Here is a 14,427-nt window from a genome sequence, read left to right as displayed (position 1 = left end):
ATCCCTCATCCTTTGAACCATTCTGGTAAATCTCCTCTGCATCCTCTCAAGAACTCTCGCATCCTTCCTTAAGTGTGGTGACCAGAAGTGGATGCAATACTCTAGTTGGGGTCTAACCAGAGCTTTATAAAGTGTCGGCATAACTTCCCTGCTTTTGTACTCTATGCCTCTATTTATGAAGCTCAGTATCCCATATGCTTTGCTAACCACTCTCCCAATATGTCCTGCCGCCTTCAAAGATCAATGCACAGGTCCCTCTGTTCCTGCACACTCTTTATAACTGCGCCATTAAGTCTATATTGCCTCACCCTGCCCCTTCTGCCAAAATGCAACAGCTCATACTTGGCTGTATTAAATTTCATCTGCCATTTGTCTGCCCATTCTGCTATGTCCTTTTGCAGGCGGTTCGTATCATCCTCACTGTTTGCCACTCCTGCAAATTTTGAAATTCTACTCTGTTCCAAGATCCAAGTAATTTATATATAGCAAAAAAAGGCAGTAGTCATTGCACTGACTACTTCCCAGGTCAAATAAGAAATAAAAATTGTGTTTTTAAAAAATTTGTTTCATGGGATGTGAGGACAGAATTTGTTCCGCAACCCTAATTGCCTTTGACAACTGAATTCAGTATGGAGCCTTTTCTTGCATTGCTCTTGATTGAGCTTAATTATGGAAGGGAATGAGCGCTTGATAGTTTTTGTCATCAAAATTATAGTAAAAATGGTTGACATATGCCCTTTCATTTAGATCTTTCTGTCACTAGAGACTTCTGCCAGACTGTGTTTCCTTAAAACCTGATCTGTAATCAAAGTGTCTTTGATGTTTTGTGATCCAGTAGTTGTGTAAAAGTGCTGATGGCAGCTGGAATGGTAGACCAATTTTGTTAATGTAATAAACGATCAAAATTCTTATCTAAGATAGATGGAGCATAAGATCCAAGAATTGTTTTGCACGAAACCACTTTGCATGTGAGTGTTAATCATTATTTGTAATTACAGGGTTTTGCAGCACCCGAATGTGCTTCACTGCTTGGGACAATGTGTGGATGTTGTTCCTTACCTGCTGGTGTTTGAGTTTTGTCAGCTGGTAAGTAAACAACCAGTTGGTGCATTTAACTTCTCAAATGTTGTCCACAACAAGGTTTCCAGCCACTTACATCCTTACTTACAGAGTGAATTGTTGTTCTTCAATTACTGTATTGGGTAATAACAAATAGGCCACGATGCAGCAAAGAGCATAGTACCAGTCAAAACAGGCTCTTACATGGTTTTGAACACCTCATACATGTTTTAGGGCTGTGTCTGCTTCCTTCCCATTCCTGAGTGTTGATTCAATCTGTCCTTAAAGCAGCTGGTCAGAGGAGGGGCCTGAAGAATGTGTTCCAGTAATGAGACCTGACATGTCAAGTCGCAACCAGATGCTTTCTGACCTGAAGCAATGTAAATATTCCCATAGGGAAGAGATGTATTAAGTATTTTTTTCCTAACCAACCTTATGAGAAATACTTTGCATTGATGGTACTTTCTCCCCAGAGTGATTTTCCTTTTGCTACTTAGATTTCCCCAATTAACTTGCATTTATTGAACACTTTGAAGCTGTCAAACTGCACATACTTGGTATTCTTCTGATTAATTAACAATTGTTTGTAATTTGTTGCTTTTGCACACTCGCACAGAAAAGTTGAGTATGCAATATATGCAAGAAAGTTGTCATTTTGTCGAAGGATCAGATGTGATTGTAACCTAGGAGAAGGTTTGAGCAGTTTCTGAATGTATTCTTAATCTTAATATGAAATTATACCCATGCGCACATTACTATTTTTAATCTTCCATCAATAAATTAAAACCATGTTGCGTTACAAATGGTGCCAGAACTGTGAAGAATGAGACAGCATTGTGATGTGAAGGCAGTTGTGGGTGTTTATGCGATTCACAGGGCGATTCACTGAAATTATTTTACAATTCTAAAGCCAAATTTCAAGTGAAGTTAATGCAGAAAATAAGAAACTTAAGAACATAAGAAATGGGAGCAGGAGTAGGCCATTCGTCCCCTTGAGCCTGCTCTGACCTTCAATAAGATCATGGCTGCTTGGATTGTGGCCTTAACTCTACTTTTCTGCCTGCCCCTCTGTAACCCTGGACTTCCTTGTCAGTCAAAAATCTGTTTAACTCAGCCATAAATATATTCAATGATTCAGCCTCCACTGCTCGATGGGGAAGAGAATTCCAATCACAATGACCCTCTGAGGGAAAAAATTCCTCTTCATCTCTGCCTTAAATGGGAGACCTCTTAATTTGAAACTGTGCCCCTAGCTCTAGATTCCCTCCAAGGGGAAACATGCTGTCAGCATCTACCCTGTCAAGCCCACTCAAAATTTTATTTGTTTCAATAAGGTCACCTCTCGATCTTCTAAACTCCAATGAGTATAGGCCCAACCTGCTCAACCTTTCCTCATAAGACAGACCCTTCATCCCAGGAATCAGCCCAGTTTTACTAAAGGGCGATCCTGTTTGACAAATTTAAGTTTTTTTTTGAGTGGGTAGATGAAAGGGATCCAGTAGATGTACTATACCTGGATTTCCAAAAGGCACACAAAAGGTTAATAGACACGATAAAGGCTCATGGAGTTGGGGCTACAATATTAGCATGGATAGAGAATTGGTTAATGGACAGGAAGCAAAGAGTGGGCATAAATGGGGCACTTTCAAGTTAGCAGGCAGTAAATAGCGGAGTGCCCCGCCATCTATATTAATGACTTAGATGGAGAGACAGAGAGCAATGTATCTAAGTTTGCTGATGATACAGCGGTAGATAGAAAGGTAAGCTGTGGGGCGATCACAAAGGGGCTGCAAAGAGATATAAACAGGTTAAGTGAGTGGGCAACAAGGTGGCAGATGGAGTATAATGTAGGCAAGTGTGAAGCTATTCACTTTGGTTATAAGAATAGAAAAACAGAATATGTTTAAAAGGTGTGAAACTTGAAAATGTTTATATTGTACAAGGATCGCAGAAAGTTAGCATACAGGTACAGCAGGCAATTAGGAAGGCAAATGGCATGTTGGCCTTTATTGCAAGGGATTGGTGTACAGGAATAAAGAAGTCTTAATACAATTGTACAGGATTTTTGTGAGACCACATCTGGAGTATTTTATGCAGTTTTGGTCTTCACAGTTAAGAAAGATGTCCCTGTGTTGAATGATATCTATATTAGATACATGCAGCAAATTGCACATGAAGGTGATGAGTGCAAAGCCCACGCTGCTTCTGTTTCCATTGAGAAAACGTATATGATTTGGTTTTGGTTGTGAAAGAATTACAGAATATATGTACAGAGTCTACAATACTGAAAAACAGCAGCATTGCATCAGTTAACTTGCCCTGTTGCTCCTCTTTGAGGTAGAAAAGAGATGTACTTAGGATTTAATTCCAAAATGTCATTTTGAAGGGTTAATAAACTGAAAGGGAACAGGGGAAAGAAACAGGCAAAAATTACCAGTTACTCTTTCAGTTTATTGGAGTATTCCAGCAGGTGGTTGTGAAAGCTAGCATGAAAGAGATCATTCTAACAAGCTGATATGTCATCTGCGTATTGCACATCAAAAATGCTAGAGTCTCTCAAGTAGTACCTGTCACAAACATCCTGCTCAAAAGCATCCTTGATAGCTGTTGACTTCCATTTCACTTCTTTCACCTCTTCCTTCAGCAAAATTTATTTACCTCTCCCAAGGCATTTTAACATTAGACACAGAACTGGATGTAGTTGGTGGTGTTAAGTGATTTAATCATAACTTTTTTAATTCAAAAATGATTCAGGTACTTTAGTCTTTTATTTATGCCAATTTACCAAACTAGCAAGTTTATGTGCAACAAAAACATGGATATTGTATACAGGTTTGCAATTTGCTGTTTATGCGTGATAAATTGCCTTGGACAAAGTATGCTGACTTTTTTTTTCTGCTCACTAATAACTCTTTGGGCGGAGGTGGTGTGGGATGTGGTGAGCAAGCAGCATCTTTTTGCATTTGAGTGGGTCCAAGATTACACACCTGGTGATGGTGGCCACCAAGTGCGTGGGTTAATTCAGTAATGAATCAGGCAGGCCCACAGTTTCCATGGCACTGTTGATGACTGATCGGTTGGCCTGGAGATGAATGTAATCTGGAGGGGCAATCTGTTACTGGACATTGGGATTCTTCCCCCTTTGCTCCAGATAACCCTTTGATTCAATATCCTAATCAGTAGTATGGTGTAAATGAATTAATGGTGGGAAGCTCATCGATACTTTGTACTATTAAGCTGTGCGGTTTAACGAATTAAACTCCAGCAGTACCTAGCTCACATTTGGGGTTGCGGGGTGGAAGAATCTTTACAAACTCTGTGTAGAGAGGAGGAAGGAGTGTATGTGCTGTATTGTATTCATGGGTGGCGCAGTGGTTAGCGGCGCAGTGGTTAGCACCGCAGCCTCACAGCTCCAGTGACCCGGGTTCAATTCTGGGTACTGCCTGTGTGGAGTTTGCAAGTTCTCCCTCTGACCGCGTGGGTTTTCGCCGGGTGCTCCAGTTTCCTCCCACAGCCAAAGACTTGCAGGTTGATAGGTAAATTGGCCATTATAAATTGCCCCTAGTATAGGTAGGTGGTAGGGGAATATAGGGAAGGTGGGGATGTGGTAGGAATATGGGATTAGTGTAGGATTAGTATAAATGGGTGGTTGATGGTCGGCACAGACTCGGTGGGCCGAAGGGCCTGTTTCAGTGCTGTATCTCTAAATAAATAGGGCAAGTAGGAATTCTGCATGGAGATTTCTTGTCTTGGTGACACCTAATGCATTTGTTTTCTGTATGTATCAAACACATCGCTGACTGATTGGGTGGGGAGGAATATGTTCCTTCTTTCACAGCATGATCATCAAACTGGTGTGCATTTGAAAGGGATCACCCTACAAGTTGGTGTTAATTTGTGCAACTGTTGCACCGCACTCTTTAATACTTTGCTGTATAAACTGATATGCTGTAGTGTTTAATATATCAGTAAAATACCTAACCAGTGTTGAACTTTTTAAAAAGGTGAATGCAGTTAACTAATTCAACTTGAACTGGAGCTGATCCAGCTCCTGTTAACATATAATGCCATCTGCTGGCTAGATTTGGAGCCAATTAATAATACATAGATTATCAGTTGTGTAGAATACCAGAAACTGAACTGGACCAGCCATATAAATGCTGTGGCTACAAGAGCGGGTCACAGACTGGGAATTCTGAGGCGCGTAACTCGCCTCCTGACTCCCCAAAGCCTCTCCACCATCTACAAGGCACAAGTCAGGAGTGTGATGGAATACTCTCCACTTGCCTGGATGAGTGCAGCACGAACAACACTCAAGAAGTTCAACACAATCCGGGACAAAACAGCCCGCTTGATTGGCACCCCATCCACCAACTTAAACATTCACTCCCTCCATCACCAACACACAGTGGTAGCAGTGTGTACCATCTACAAGGTGCTTTGCAGCAACTCACCAAGGCTCCTTCGACATCATCTCCCAAACCTGCAACCTCTACCACCTAGAAAGACGAGCAGCAGATGCATAGGAACAGCACCACCTGCAAGTTCCCCCCCAAGCCACATACCAACCTGACCTGGAACTGTGTTGCTGTTCTTTCACTGTCGCTTGATTAAAATCCTGGAACTCCCTTCCTAACAGCACTGTGGGTGTACCTGCACCAGATGAACTACAGAGGTTCAAGAAGGCGGCTCACTACTACCTTCTCGAGGGCAATTAGGGATGGTCAGCAAATGCTGGCCTTGCCAGCAATGCCCACATCCCATGAAAGAATAAAAAAAGAATCTTAACACGTTCATATGGTGCCATCAGAATATTGGGATTGTTAGTTGTCCTGGCATTCAGTATCTGGTTCTCTGCAGATAAACTTTTTTTCTTTAAAAAAAGAAAAAATTGAGGTCTGGAATGCAGTTATTTGTACGACCTCTTATTAGGATTCTGAATCCTTGAACGCATATTGAGGTAACTCAAATAACAGACTGCATTTTTAAGTTTCAAATAGCTTGTCATTTATAGAAGTACCAGTTGAAAAGAAAAAGGGAGGATCTTTATATTGCAGTGATGATTCTCCAGCATATAACGGAGTTGGGGTAATGATACAGGAAAAGGATTTACTAGGTCACTTTTAATTGCTGGGTCACTTTTAATTGCCTCAATGAAAATATCATACTAACCCCTTGGGAAATGTGCATCAATGGGCACTGTAATATTGTACATATCAAATCTGTATGCTGATGGAATGGTGGCTCTTTCTGTTTAGGCATTGTGTGGAATTGTTGGTAGGCTCGTGCACAGCTAAAGACGTGCTATTTTTGTGGAAGTCATTGCTGCCTGTACGCTGCAGAATCCAAGCAGGACCGGGGAGAGCAACAAAATGGATCCCTAAAGCTGGAGGGAAAAGCTAACGAATGGCTGAAAGCTAGAATTCTGGGGGTTCTTGAATGTAAGAAAGCAATGCACTGGAGGGGCAGGTATATATCTGTTACAGGCTAGAGAAAATAAACCTTAAATAGTACCTTCAGGTACTCCAGGGTAGCAGGAAAAAGGGTACAGATTCAGAGCTGTAAAGTACAAATCTATGACGGGTGTTGAGAACTCTGACTTTATACATCAGCTGATCAATAGCGGGTACATGTTGCCAGGAAGGGAGGCACTGAATTTATTTATGAAACAGCTACAGGCTGTATTTGGAATTGGTAGGGTCAGTATTCTGCAAAGATGGGCCAAAGGGTCTTCATTTAAATCCACCTTATGATTCCTCTAGAAGATGAATTCTGGCATGGATTTGGCCAGATTTGTCCAGTCCAGTACTTAATGGTTTGGTACCATTATTGAGCAACAGATCTGAAGAAGACTGCATTGAAGGAGGCCATTTGCTCCATCATATTTGAGTTGGCTGCTTCTAGAGCAATCCAGAACTAGTTCCATTGCCCTGTGTTTCAATATTTATCCAATTCTCAAAATATGTAGTGGTCTCTGCCTCAGCCACTCCCAGTGGAAAAACATTGTGTTTCATGCTTGAGGAAAGAAATTTTGCAGAATCTCTGTCTGTGACAATTATAAAATGATGACTGCTCTACATCAGTGCCCCCAGCCAGAGGAAATAGCCTTTCCTTGTTCAGCTAATTAGGACCTTTCGTTAATTTAAAAAACCTCTATTACTGACTGACCTACTCCATGGAGAGCCGGCATGGGCCGACTGGCCGCCTTCTGTGCCATAAATCTCTCGTTAATCTACTCTATTAGAGTGAAAATATTCCCAGATTTTCAAGTTTTTCTCATAACTTTGCGGAAGTTTTCTGTTTGTAAGGCTGCCGTGTAGATTTACAGACAGTGTTATCACTAATTGACTGAAGACTTTGTGGAATACTTGTGCTGATTGGGACAAGTAGGAATGAACATTCTTGAAATATTCTCCTTTATGTCAGCTTTTTGAAGTAAAGGATTCGAGCTTTGTGGAACCAAAATGCTTTTATATTCTTGGTAGGAATGAGTGTGACAATATTGCAGTCAAGTTCTCAACCAGATCTGTTTATACTCTCTATTAAATATAACCCATCATTTGAAAGCCCACTGGGGATAAAAAATTAAATGGAGCAAACTGTAAATAGGTTGGCATCCTTCCATCTATGAAAGATGATGGACGTGCTGCAAGCAATCCATTCAGGTGGGATGTCTTCTCATGGTGCACCTTTGCTGATGACTGTGAAGGCCAGTCCTTGAGAGGCAGTTTCTGCCACAAATGCTGCAGGTGAAGCTGCCAAGTGACGCTCTGAGTTGTTTTCGGCATTAGTGCCTCTGGCCACTGGTTGTCGTGGTAGTGAACACCACTTCACAGGATGTGTCGCTATTTCCCTCTTTCGCTAGCTCGTCACTCCCAGGTGCGATAGTCGACATTTAGGGACTTCATGTCACGCTTGCAAGCATCCTTGAAGCGAAGCCTTGGGCACCTCACTGGTTGCCTGGCCCCAGCTACCTCACCATACAGAAGGTCCTTGGGTACCGTCTTCCATTCTGCTGTAAATAAAAGTTTGACATACAAGAAAATGGAGTTGGCATCAATTCTTAAATATCAGCATATTTTAAATTTTTGAATTCTGTTGAAGCTGAGTGCTAACATTTTTACTTGTTGAAAAGGTGTTTTAGTTTTGTAGGTAACTATAATCAAAGGTGGTTTACAGAATTTGGAGGCATATGGAATATTTTTGAGGGCTAAGTAGTGCTTTTTAGCACTGTATACTTCTATTTTGACATGCATTCCATTTTTCTTAATTTGAGGCTCTTATGATCTATATTTACCTTGTCTAGCTGGCCCTCAAATTTACTATGACTCCATTAAGCTAAGTCAAAAATACTTTTGTGCCTGACACTAGAACCTTGATATTTTGCCAGTTGTACTTGCCGGAAATTTTCAGTTGCACAAATTAACTCTTGCTGTCATTTTGGCAGCATTGTAAATTTAGACTTTCCTGGTACAAAAGATAAAAGGATTGTGGACAATGAAATCTGTCTTTATGACCCAGTGTAAGAAGTTACAAGCATTATACTATACTATTTAAGTGCCCCAAATTCGGATCTACTGTGGATACTTTCTCTATTTCAGTGGAGTAAGTGGATCCAATGCTCCTTGCATTCAAGAATTGGCCATTCCTCTCAGTATCATCTTAACATTAGCGCAGCCCATGAGCTGTAGTGTTGTATGTCAAGGGAGACGCAAACAGGATATTGTGAATTTGCATGTGCCCCACGTGAGGTTAAAATTATGTTTGTTGATGGCAAATGTAGAAGCTGGTTTATTTTGCACAATACACGTGACTAAACAGTTTTGGGCTCTTCAACATTCTTCCACACGCTTGCCAGAACAGCACAAAACAGCAAAAGCATGCTATGTTATCCTGAATAATCAAAACATTATACAATCATAGAACAGTACAGCACTGAAGCACGCCATTTGGCCTATTGAGTCTGTCCTGGCTTTTGAAGAGCAATCCAGATAGTGTGTCTCCCCCGTTGTTTCCCCATTCCCCTGCAATTTTTCCTCCTTCAGGCATTTATCCAATTCACTTTGAAGGCTACAATTGAGTATGTATCCACCACCATATCAGGCAGTATATTCTAAATCTTAACCACTCGTTGCATAAAAAAAATCATCTCCCATCCAGTTCTTTTGCCAATCACCTTACCTCTATGCTCTTCAGCCATTTCTGTTTTTATTTCCTTGGTGTCAGCTGCCAGCTGGGAAAATGTGCATCTTAATTACCAGTTCAGGTCAATACATGTCTTCTCATCGCCTTTGTCAGAGCAGATTGACCCAGATCGTGTTATTTTTCTGTCTGCTTTTTGTTACACTGCTTCCAGAGGTCAGAATTATCAAGCTACTGAGCTTAAATGAAACTGCTCATCTAAATCAGAATAGGTGTGAATGATCTCTGAAATGTCCAAATTAATTTTAATTGGCTGAAGCATGCTGGGTCAGGAATCCCAACTGAAGCCTATTCTACATCTCCAAGCCCTGCAGTATTTTGAATTTGAGCCCTTATGAGTTCAGTTCAACTCAGTCATAGCATTGTTAATATGCCTGTGGTGACATGGTTAGAAATCCTGAAATGTGACATTGCCAAATGATAAATTACCAGACGTATCAAGAAGCTTTCTGTATCATGTAATAGTTCTTGTGTAAAAAGAATGAATCCCAATTAATTAAATCCAATTAAAATTAATTTGCACAACAGACAATGAAAAGCTTGCATGAATATTCTAAGTCTGCATAGGGTATGCCACACAAATATTCAAAAATGTTTAAGTTAAAGGTTTTCTTATAGTTCATAAAATGTTGGAAAACAGTAACTTTGAAAGCCCATCTATTGTGTCTTGATGTAAATGTACTTTGAGAAAAATCTGTGTGTGCTATCAATTAAAATTTCACAATTGACTATTGTATTTTAGTACTAACAGAATTGTGTAATCAATATATTGGTTTAAGTAGGATTCACCTAAAATCAAAATGTTGATCTCGCTTATTGGCTGTATTTAGCTTATCCTAACTTTGTTAGCATAAAATTTTATATAATAAGCCAAGGAGAGATGAGAATTTTTCTTTAACAGTGAGTTATGATCTGGAATCTGACGGGAGGGGGGGTGGGTGGTTGGAAGCGGATTCAATAGCAATTTTCAACCAGGAATTGGATATATACTTATGTTTTTAAAAAAAAAAATTGCAGAGTTATGGGCAAAGAGCAGGGGAGTGGGACTAATTGGATAGCTCTTGTAAGAGAGCTAGCATAGGCATGATGGGTTGAAGGGTCTCCTCTGTTGTATGATTCTATGATTAGCACTTATTAACCATTTTCCACCTGTAAGTTATCATCCATTGTAATTAGTTAAACTAACACACACACATACATATATATATATATCAGCATAACTTAAAGGAGGACAAAGTACTGCATGCATGCTCACTTCAGTGATGCTGAATTGCTCTTGGTTGCAGAATCAAAAGCGTGAAATAAATGCTTTGAGGTGTTGACAAGATTTATGGCTGACTATTTTTTGACAGGATATAGTTTTTGAGAAAATAGTAACAGTCCTTCAGTACAAGGCAAGTAAAAAGTTAAAGCTGTTTAAATTATCTCCTGAGTAAGTTTGAAAGAGAGCAGCAGCAGAAAATATAACTGAGAAATGGCATATTATGAGCATAGATCACTGCAGGCTTTCTGGTATGTATGACATTTTTGGCAAGAGGATGGATAAGTGATTGACTCTGAGCTGTTAATGAGCACTTCTGTAAGAGGAACCTCCTGACTCAGTGCATTTTGTTCAAATGTGTAAGTCTTCCCATTTGGTGTGTACTACAGTACACCAGTTGCTGTTTTGCTGCTGAGTGACAGGCTGTCTTATTTTAGTGGGAAAGATAAGCAGCCATTTGCTGTCATCTAGGGAAAACTGCACAGTTATTAGTTGCTTCTACCCTTTCATTATCAAAACATTGTTTTACATTCATTAAAACTATATGAATGACAAAAATTGGCAAAGGTTCTATATGGTTCTGGATGGTTAGGGTTGGCATCTTATAAATTTGTTTCGGAAATGAATAAAAGTACCCATTTCTTGTACACCAGTGGCACAAGTAAAGGAGGAAAAAATTTGTATTGTCGGAGCAGTCATCTTGTCAGATACAGCATTAAATTGAAACCCATCTGCCTGCTCAAGTGAGCGTCAAAAATCCTTGGTACTGTTTGAAAATGATTGAGGAAGTTACCCCAGTGTCCTGACCAATATTTATTCCATAACTAACACAACCAAAACAGACTGGACATCTACCATATTGCTGTTTGTGGGTCCTTGCTGTGATGCATAACAACAATGCATCACAACAAATTACACTTCAAAAGTAATTCTGTAACCATGTATGCAGTCGCCAGGTTGCATGAGGGGTGTGAATTGCTGTCATGGCTACTGCGTCCCCTGGAATAGAACTACGTTCCAGATCTAATCTCTAGAAGGTCCATCTTCAGGATTGGATTCTGGAATGCCACACAAAGCAGTCATATTTTCTTCTTGACCCGACTAAAATTACCCATATTGACTGGTTCAGATAGAGAATGTATTGCATTTTGAATTGTTCATTTCTTTTTCCACATCAAATACTCACCAGCTGTAATCAAAAGGTCAGACGATGTCCTCCTGATTTGTTTTTCACAAAGTGTATTCCACAATAAGCCTCCTTTGGCACTTGATCATTCCCTGAAGTGTTACAATCTACTTCCAATTGTTATCTAAATCCTCAATGCTATCAGTGAAAGTTCAGACTGTGTATGTATATGCTTGAATTTATGTATCAAGTCCCTGTTTATGCTTGCGGAGCAACAGCTTTAGAGCCTGGAGCTGAGTCTGACCACAGATAGTTTCCATGAGAAACAGAAAAGAATGTTCATGAAGAATATTCTGTAAGAATACTGTTGAAAAGCATTTTTATTCCACAAGTGAAAGAGACTGTAGCTTAATAGCGAAGGAGACCACAAATGAATTATACAGATCTCCTTCATAAGTGAATAACCGTTAAACAATCTCACATGCAATATTCATTTGAACTTTATAATGGTTGAAAGGAAACTTGTGTAATGAATAGAATTTTGGGCTTGTGCTGTTGTCTTTTTGACCTACAATTTAGAACTATCGGTGCCATTTAGGTCAATGATATTGCTTGTATCATCCTCAGAAAAGATAGGGAAGGAGAAAAGGGAGGTAGGATGGCAGTACTGATTAGGGAAGACATTGTAATGTTGGAAAGAGAGGATCCCCTTGAAGGGGCAAAGAATGCATTTGGTTAGAGTTGAGAAGCAAGACCGGGTATGATCACACTATTGGGGTATTTTATAGGCCTCTAAATAGTGAGAGATGCTATAGAGGAGCAAATCTGCAGGGAAATCTCAGATGTGTAAGAACTATAGAATGGTGATTTTGGGGGACTTGAATTACCCAATTATCGATTGGGATGATAGAGTAAATGATCAGGAGGGGGGGGGGAATTTCTGAAATGTGTTCAGGAGAATTTCCTTGATGAGTATGTTCTCAGTCCAAGTCTGATGGAGGCATTGCTGGATCTGGTCCTGGGTAATGAGATGGGCCAAGTGGACCAAGTGTCTGTGTGGGAACATTTAGGTAAGGGTGATCATATCATAAGGTTTGGATGAGTAATGGAGAAGAGTAGGAAACAATTTAAAGTAGAACTTCTAAATTGGAAGGTGGCCAACGTCAGTGGGATGAGAAAGGATTTAGCCAAGACAAAATGGAACCAAAGACTGACAGGAAAAACTGTAATGAAACAATGGATCATCTTTAAGGAGGAGATGTTTCAGTTACAAGTTAGGTACATTCCAACAAGAGCAAAAGGTAGGGGAACCAAAGCCAGGGTTCCTTCGGATGATGAGGGAGATACAGAATATGGTGAAACAAAAGAAAGAGTGTGTGTGATGTGTCAGGTGAATTCTTCAAGTAAGAACCTGGCCAAGAAGACAATAAGTTGAGAGTGGAAGTGAAGAGAAAAATAAGACTGGCTGAGAATGGAATGTCAGTTAACATAAAAGGGAACCCAAAAATCTTCAACGGTATGTAAATAGTAAGCAGGTAGCAGGAGATGGTGTAGGTCCTATTGGCAAAGAGGGTGATATATGCTTAGAGGTGCAGGGCAGGGGTAGAATACTTACTGAGTACTAAGGAAGAGGATGCTGACAAAATATTAGTAGAAAGGAAGTGATGCAGGTTATGGATGGGGTGAAAAATTGAAAGGCAGGATGTATTGGAAAAGTTGACTATGCTTAGAATGGATACGTCACCTAGTCCGGATGGCTTGAATCCCAGGTTGCGAAGAGCAGTGGGAGTGGAGACAGTAGAAGGGCTTGCTGTAATCTTCTAAACTTCCCTAGATATGGGAGAGGTGTCAGACTATTTGAAAGTAGTAAATCTGGCACCCTTGTTCAGGAAAGGGTGTAAGGACATTCCTAGTAACCACAGGCTGGTCAGTTTTAACATCAGTGGTGAAGGTTTTAGAAACAATAATCAAGGAAAGAATTAACAGGCACTTGGGAGGGGTTTGAGTTAATTAAGGAGAGCCAGCACGGATTTATAAAAGGCAAATCATGTTTGATGAATCTAATAAAAAATTTTTGAAGAAGTAATAGCAAAGGTTGATGAGGGGAATGTTGTCCATATGGATCTTAAAGTATTTGACAACGTACCACATAAAAGGCTGGTTAATAAAATTGAGGCTTGTGGAATAGGAGGGTCAGTGTCAGCTTGGATTTACAGAATACAGCGAATTGTGGTAAATTGCTTTTCAGACTGGCGGATGGTAGCCAGTGGTGTTCCCAAGGTGACTTGGACATTGGAATATAGAGTAAAATTTCAAAATTTGCTGATACCAAACTTGGAAGTGTGGCAAACAGTGAGGATGATACCAATCGACTGCAACAGGATGTAGGCTAGCAGAATGGCAGACAGGTGGCAGATGGAATTTAATAGAGAAGTGTGAGGTGATGCATTTTGACAGATGGGATAGGGAGAGGCAATATGGATTTAATGGCACTGTTCTAAAGAGTGTGCAGGGACAGAGGAATCTGGGGGTTTACATGCATAAATCTTTGAAGGTGCCAGGACATATTGAGAGAGTAGTTAAGCAAAGCATATGGGATCTTGGACTTCATAAATAGAGGAATTTAGTGCAAAAGCAGGAAAGTTATGCTGAACCTTTATAAAGCCCTGGCTAGACTGCAACTAGAGTATTGCGTCCAGTTCTGGTCAGCACACTTTAGGAAGGATGTGAAGGTGCAGAATAGATTTACCAGAATGGTTCGAGGGATGAGAGACTTTAG

The 14,427-nt window shown here is 40.2% G+C and overlaps 1 protein-coding gene across 3 annotated transcripts in view; it reads left to right on the top strand.

Moving 5' to 3' along the window:
* lmtk2 (lemur tyrosine kinase 2) overlaps positions 1-14,427 on the top strand; it is a 143,242-nt gene that overhangs the window by 73,995 nt on the left and 54,820 nt on the right. For all 3 annotated transcript variants that reach the window (XR_010977419.1, XM_068056580.1, XM_068056581.1), the window contains one exon: positions 999-1,086. Coding sequence is in view for 2 of the 3 variants with exons in the window: in XM_068056580.1 (XP_067912681.1) it covers positions 999-1,086 (88 nt within the window). In the remaining variant the exon portion in view is untranslated. The remainder of the gene's footprint in view (positions 1-998; positions 1,087-14,427) is intronic.

Source organism: Heterodontus francisci, chromosome 24, assembly GCF_036365525.1.
Source record: "Heterodontus francisci isolate sHetFra1 chromosome 24, sHetFra1.hap1, whole genome shotgun sequence".
Taxonomy (NCBI): Eukaryota; Metazoa; Chordata; class Chondrichthyes; order Heterodontiformes; family Heterodontidae; genus Heterodontus; species Heterodontus francisci.
The sequence above is the reverse complement of the archived record's forward strand: the minus strand, read 5'-3'. Positions and strand labels throughout refer to the sequence as shown.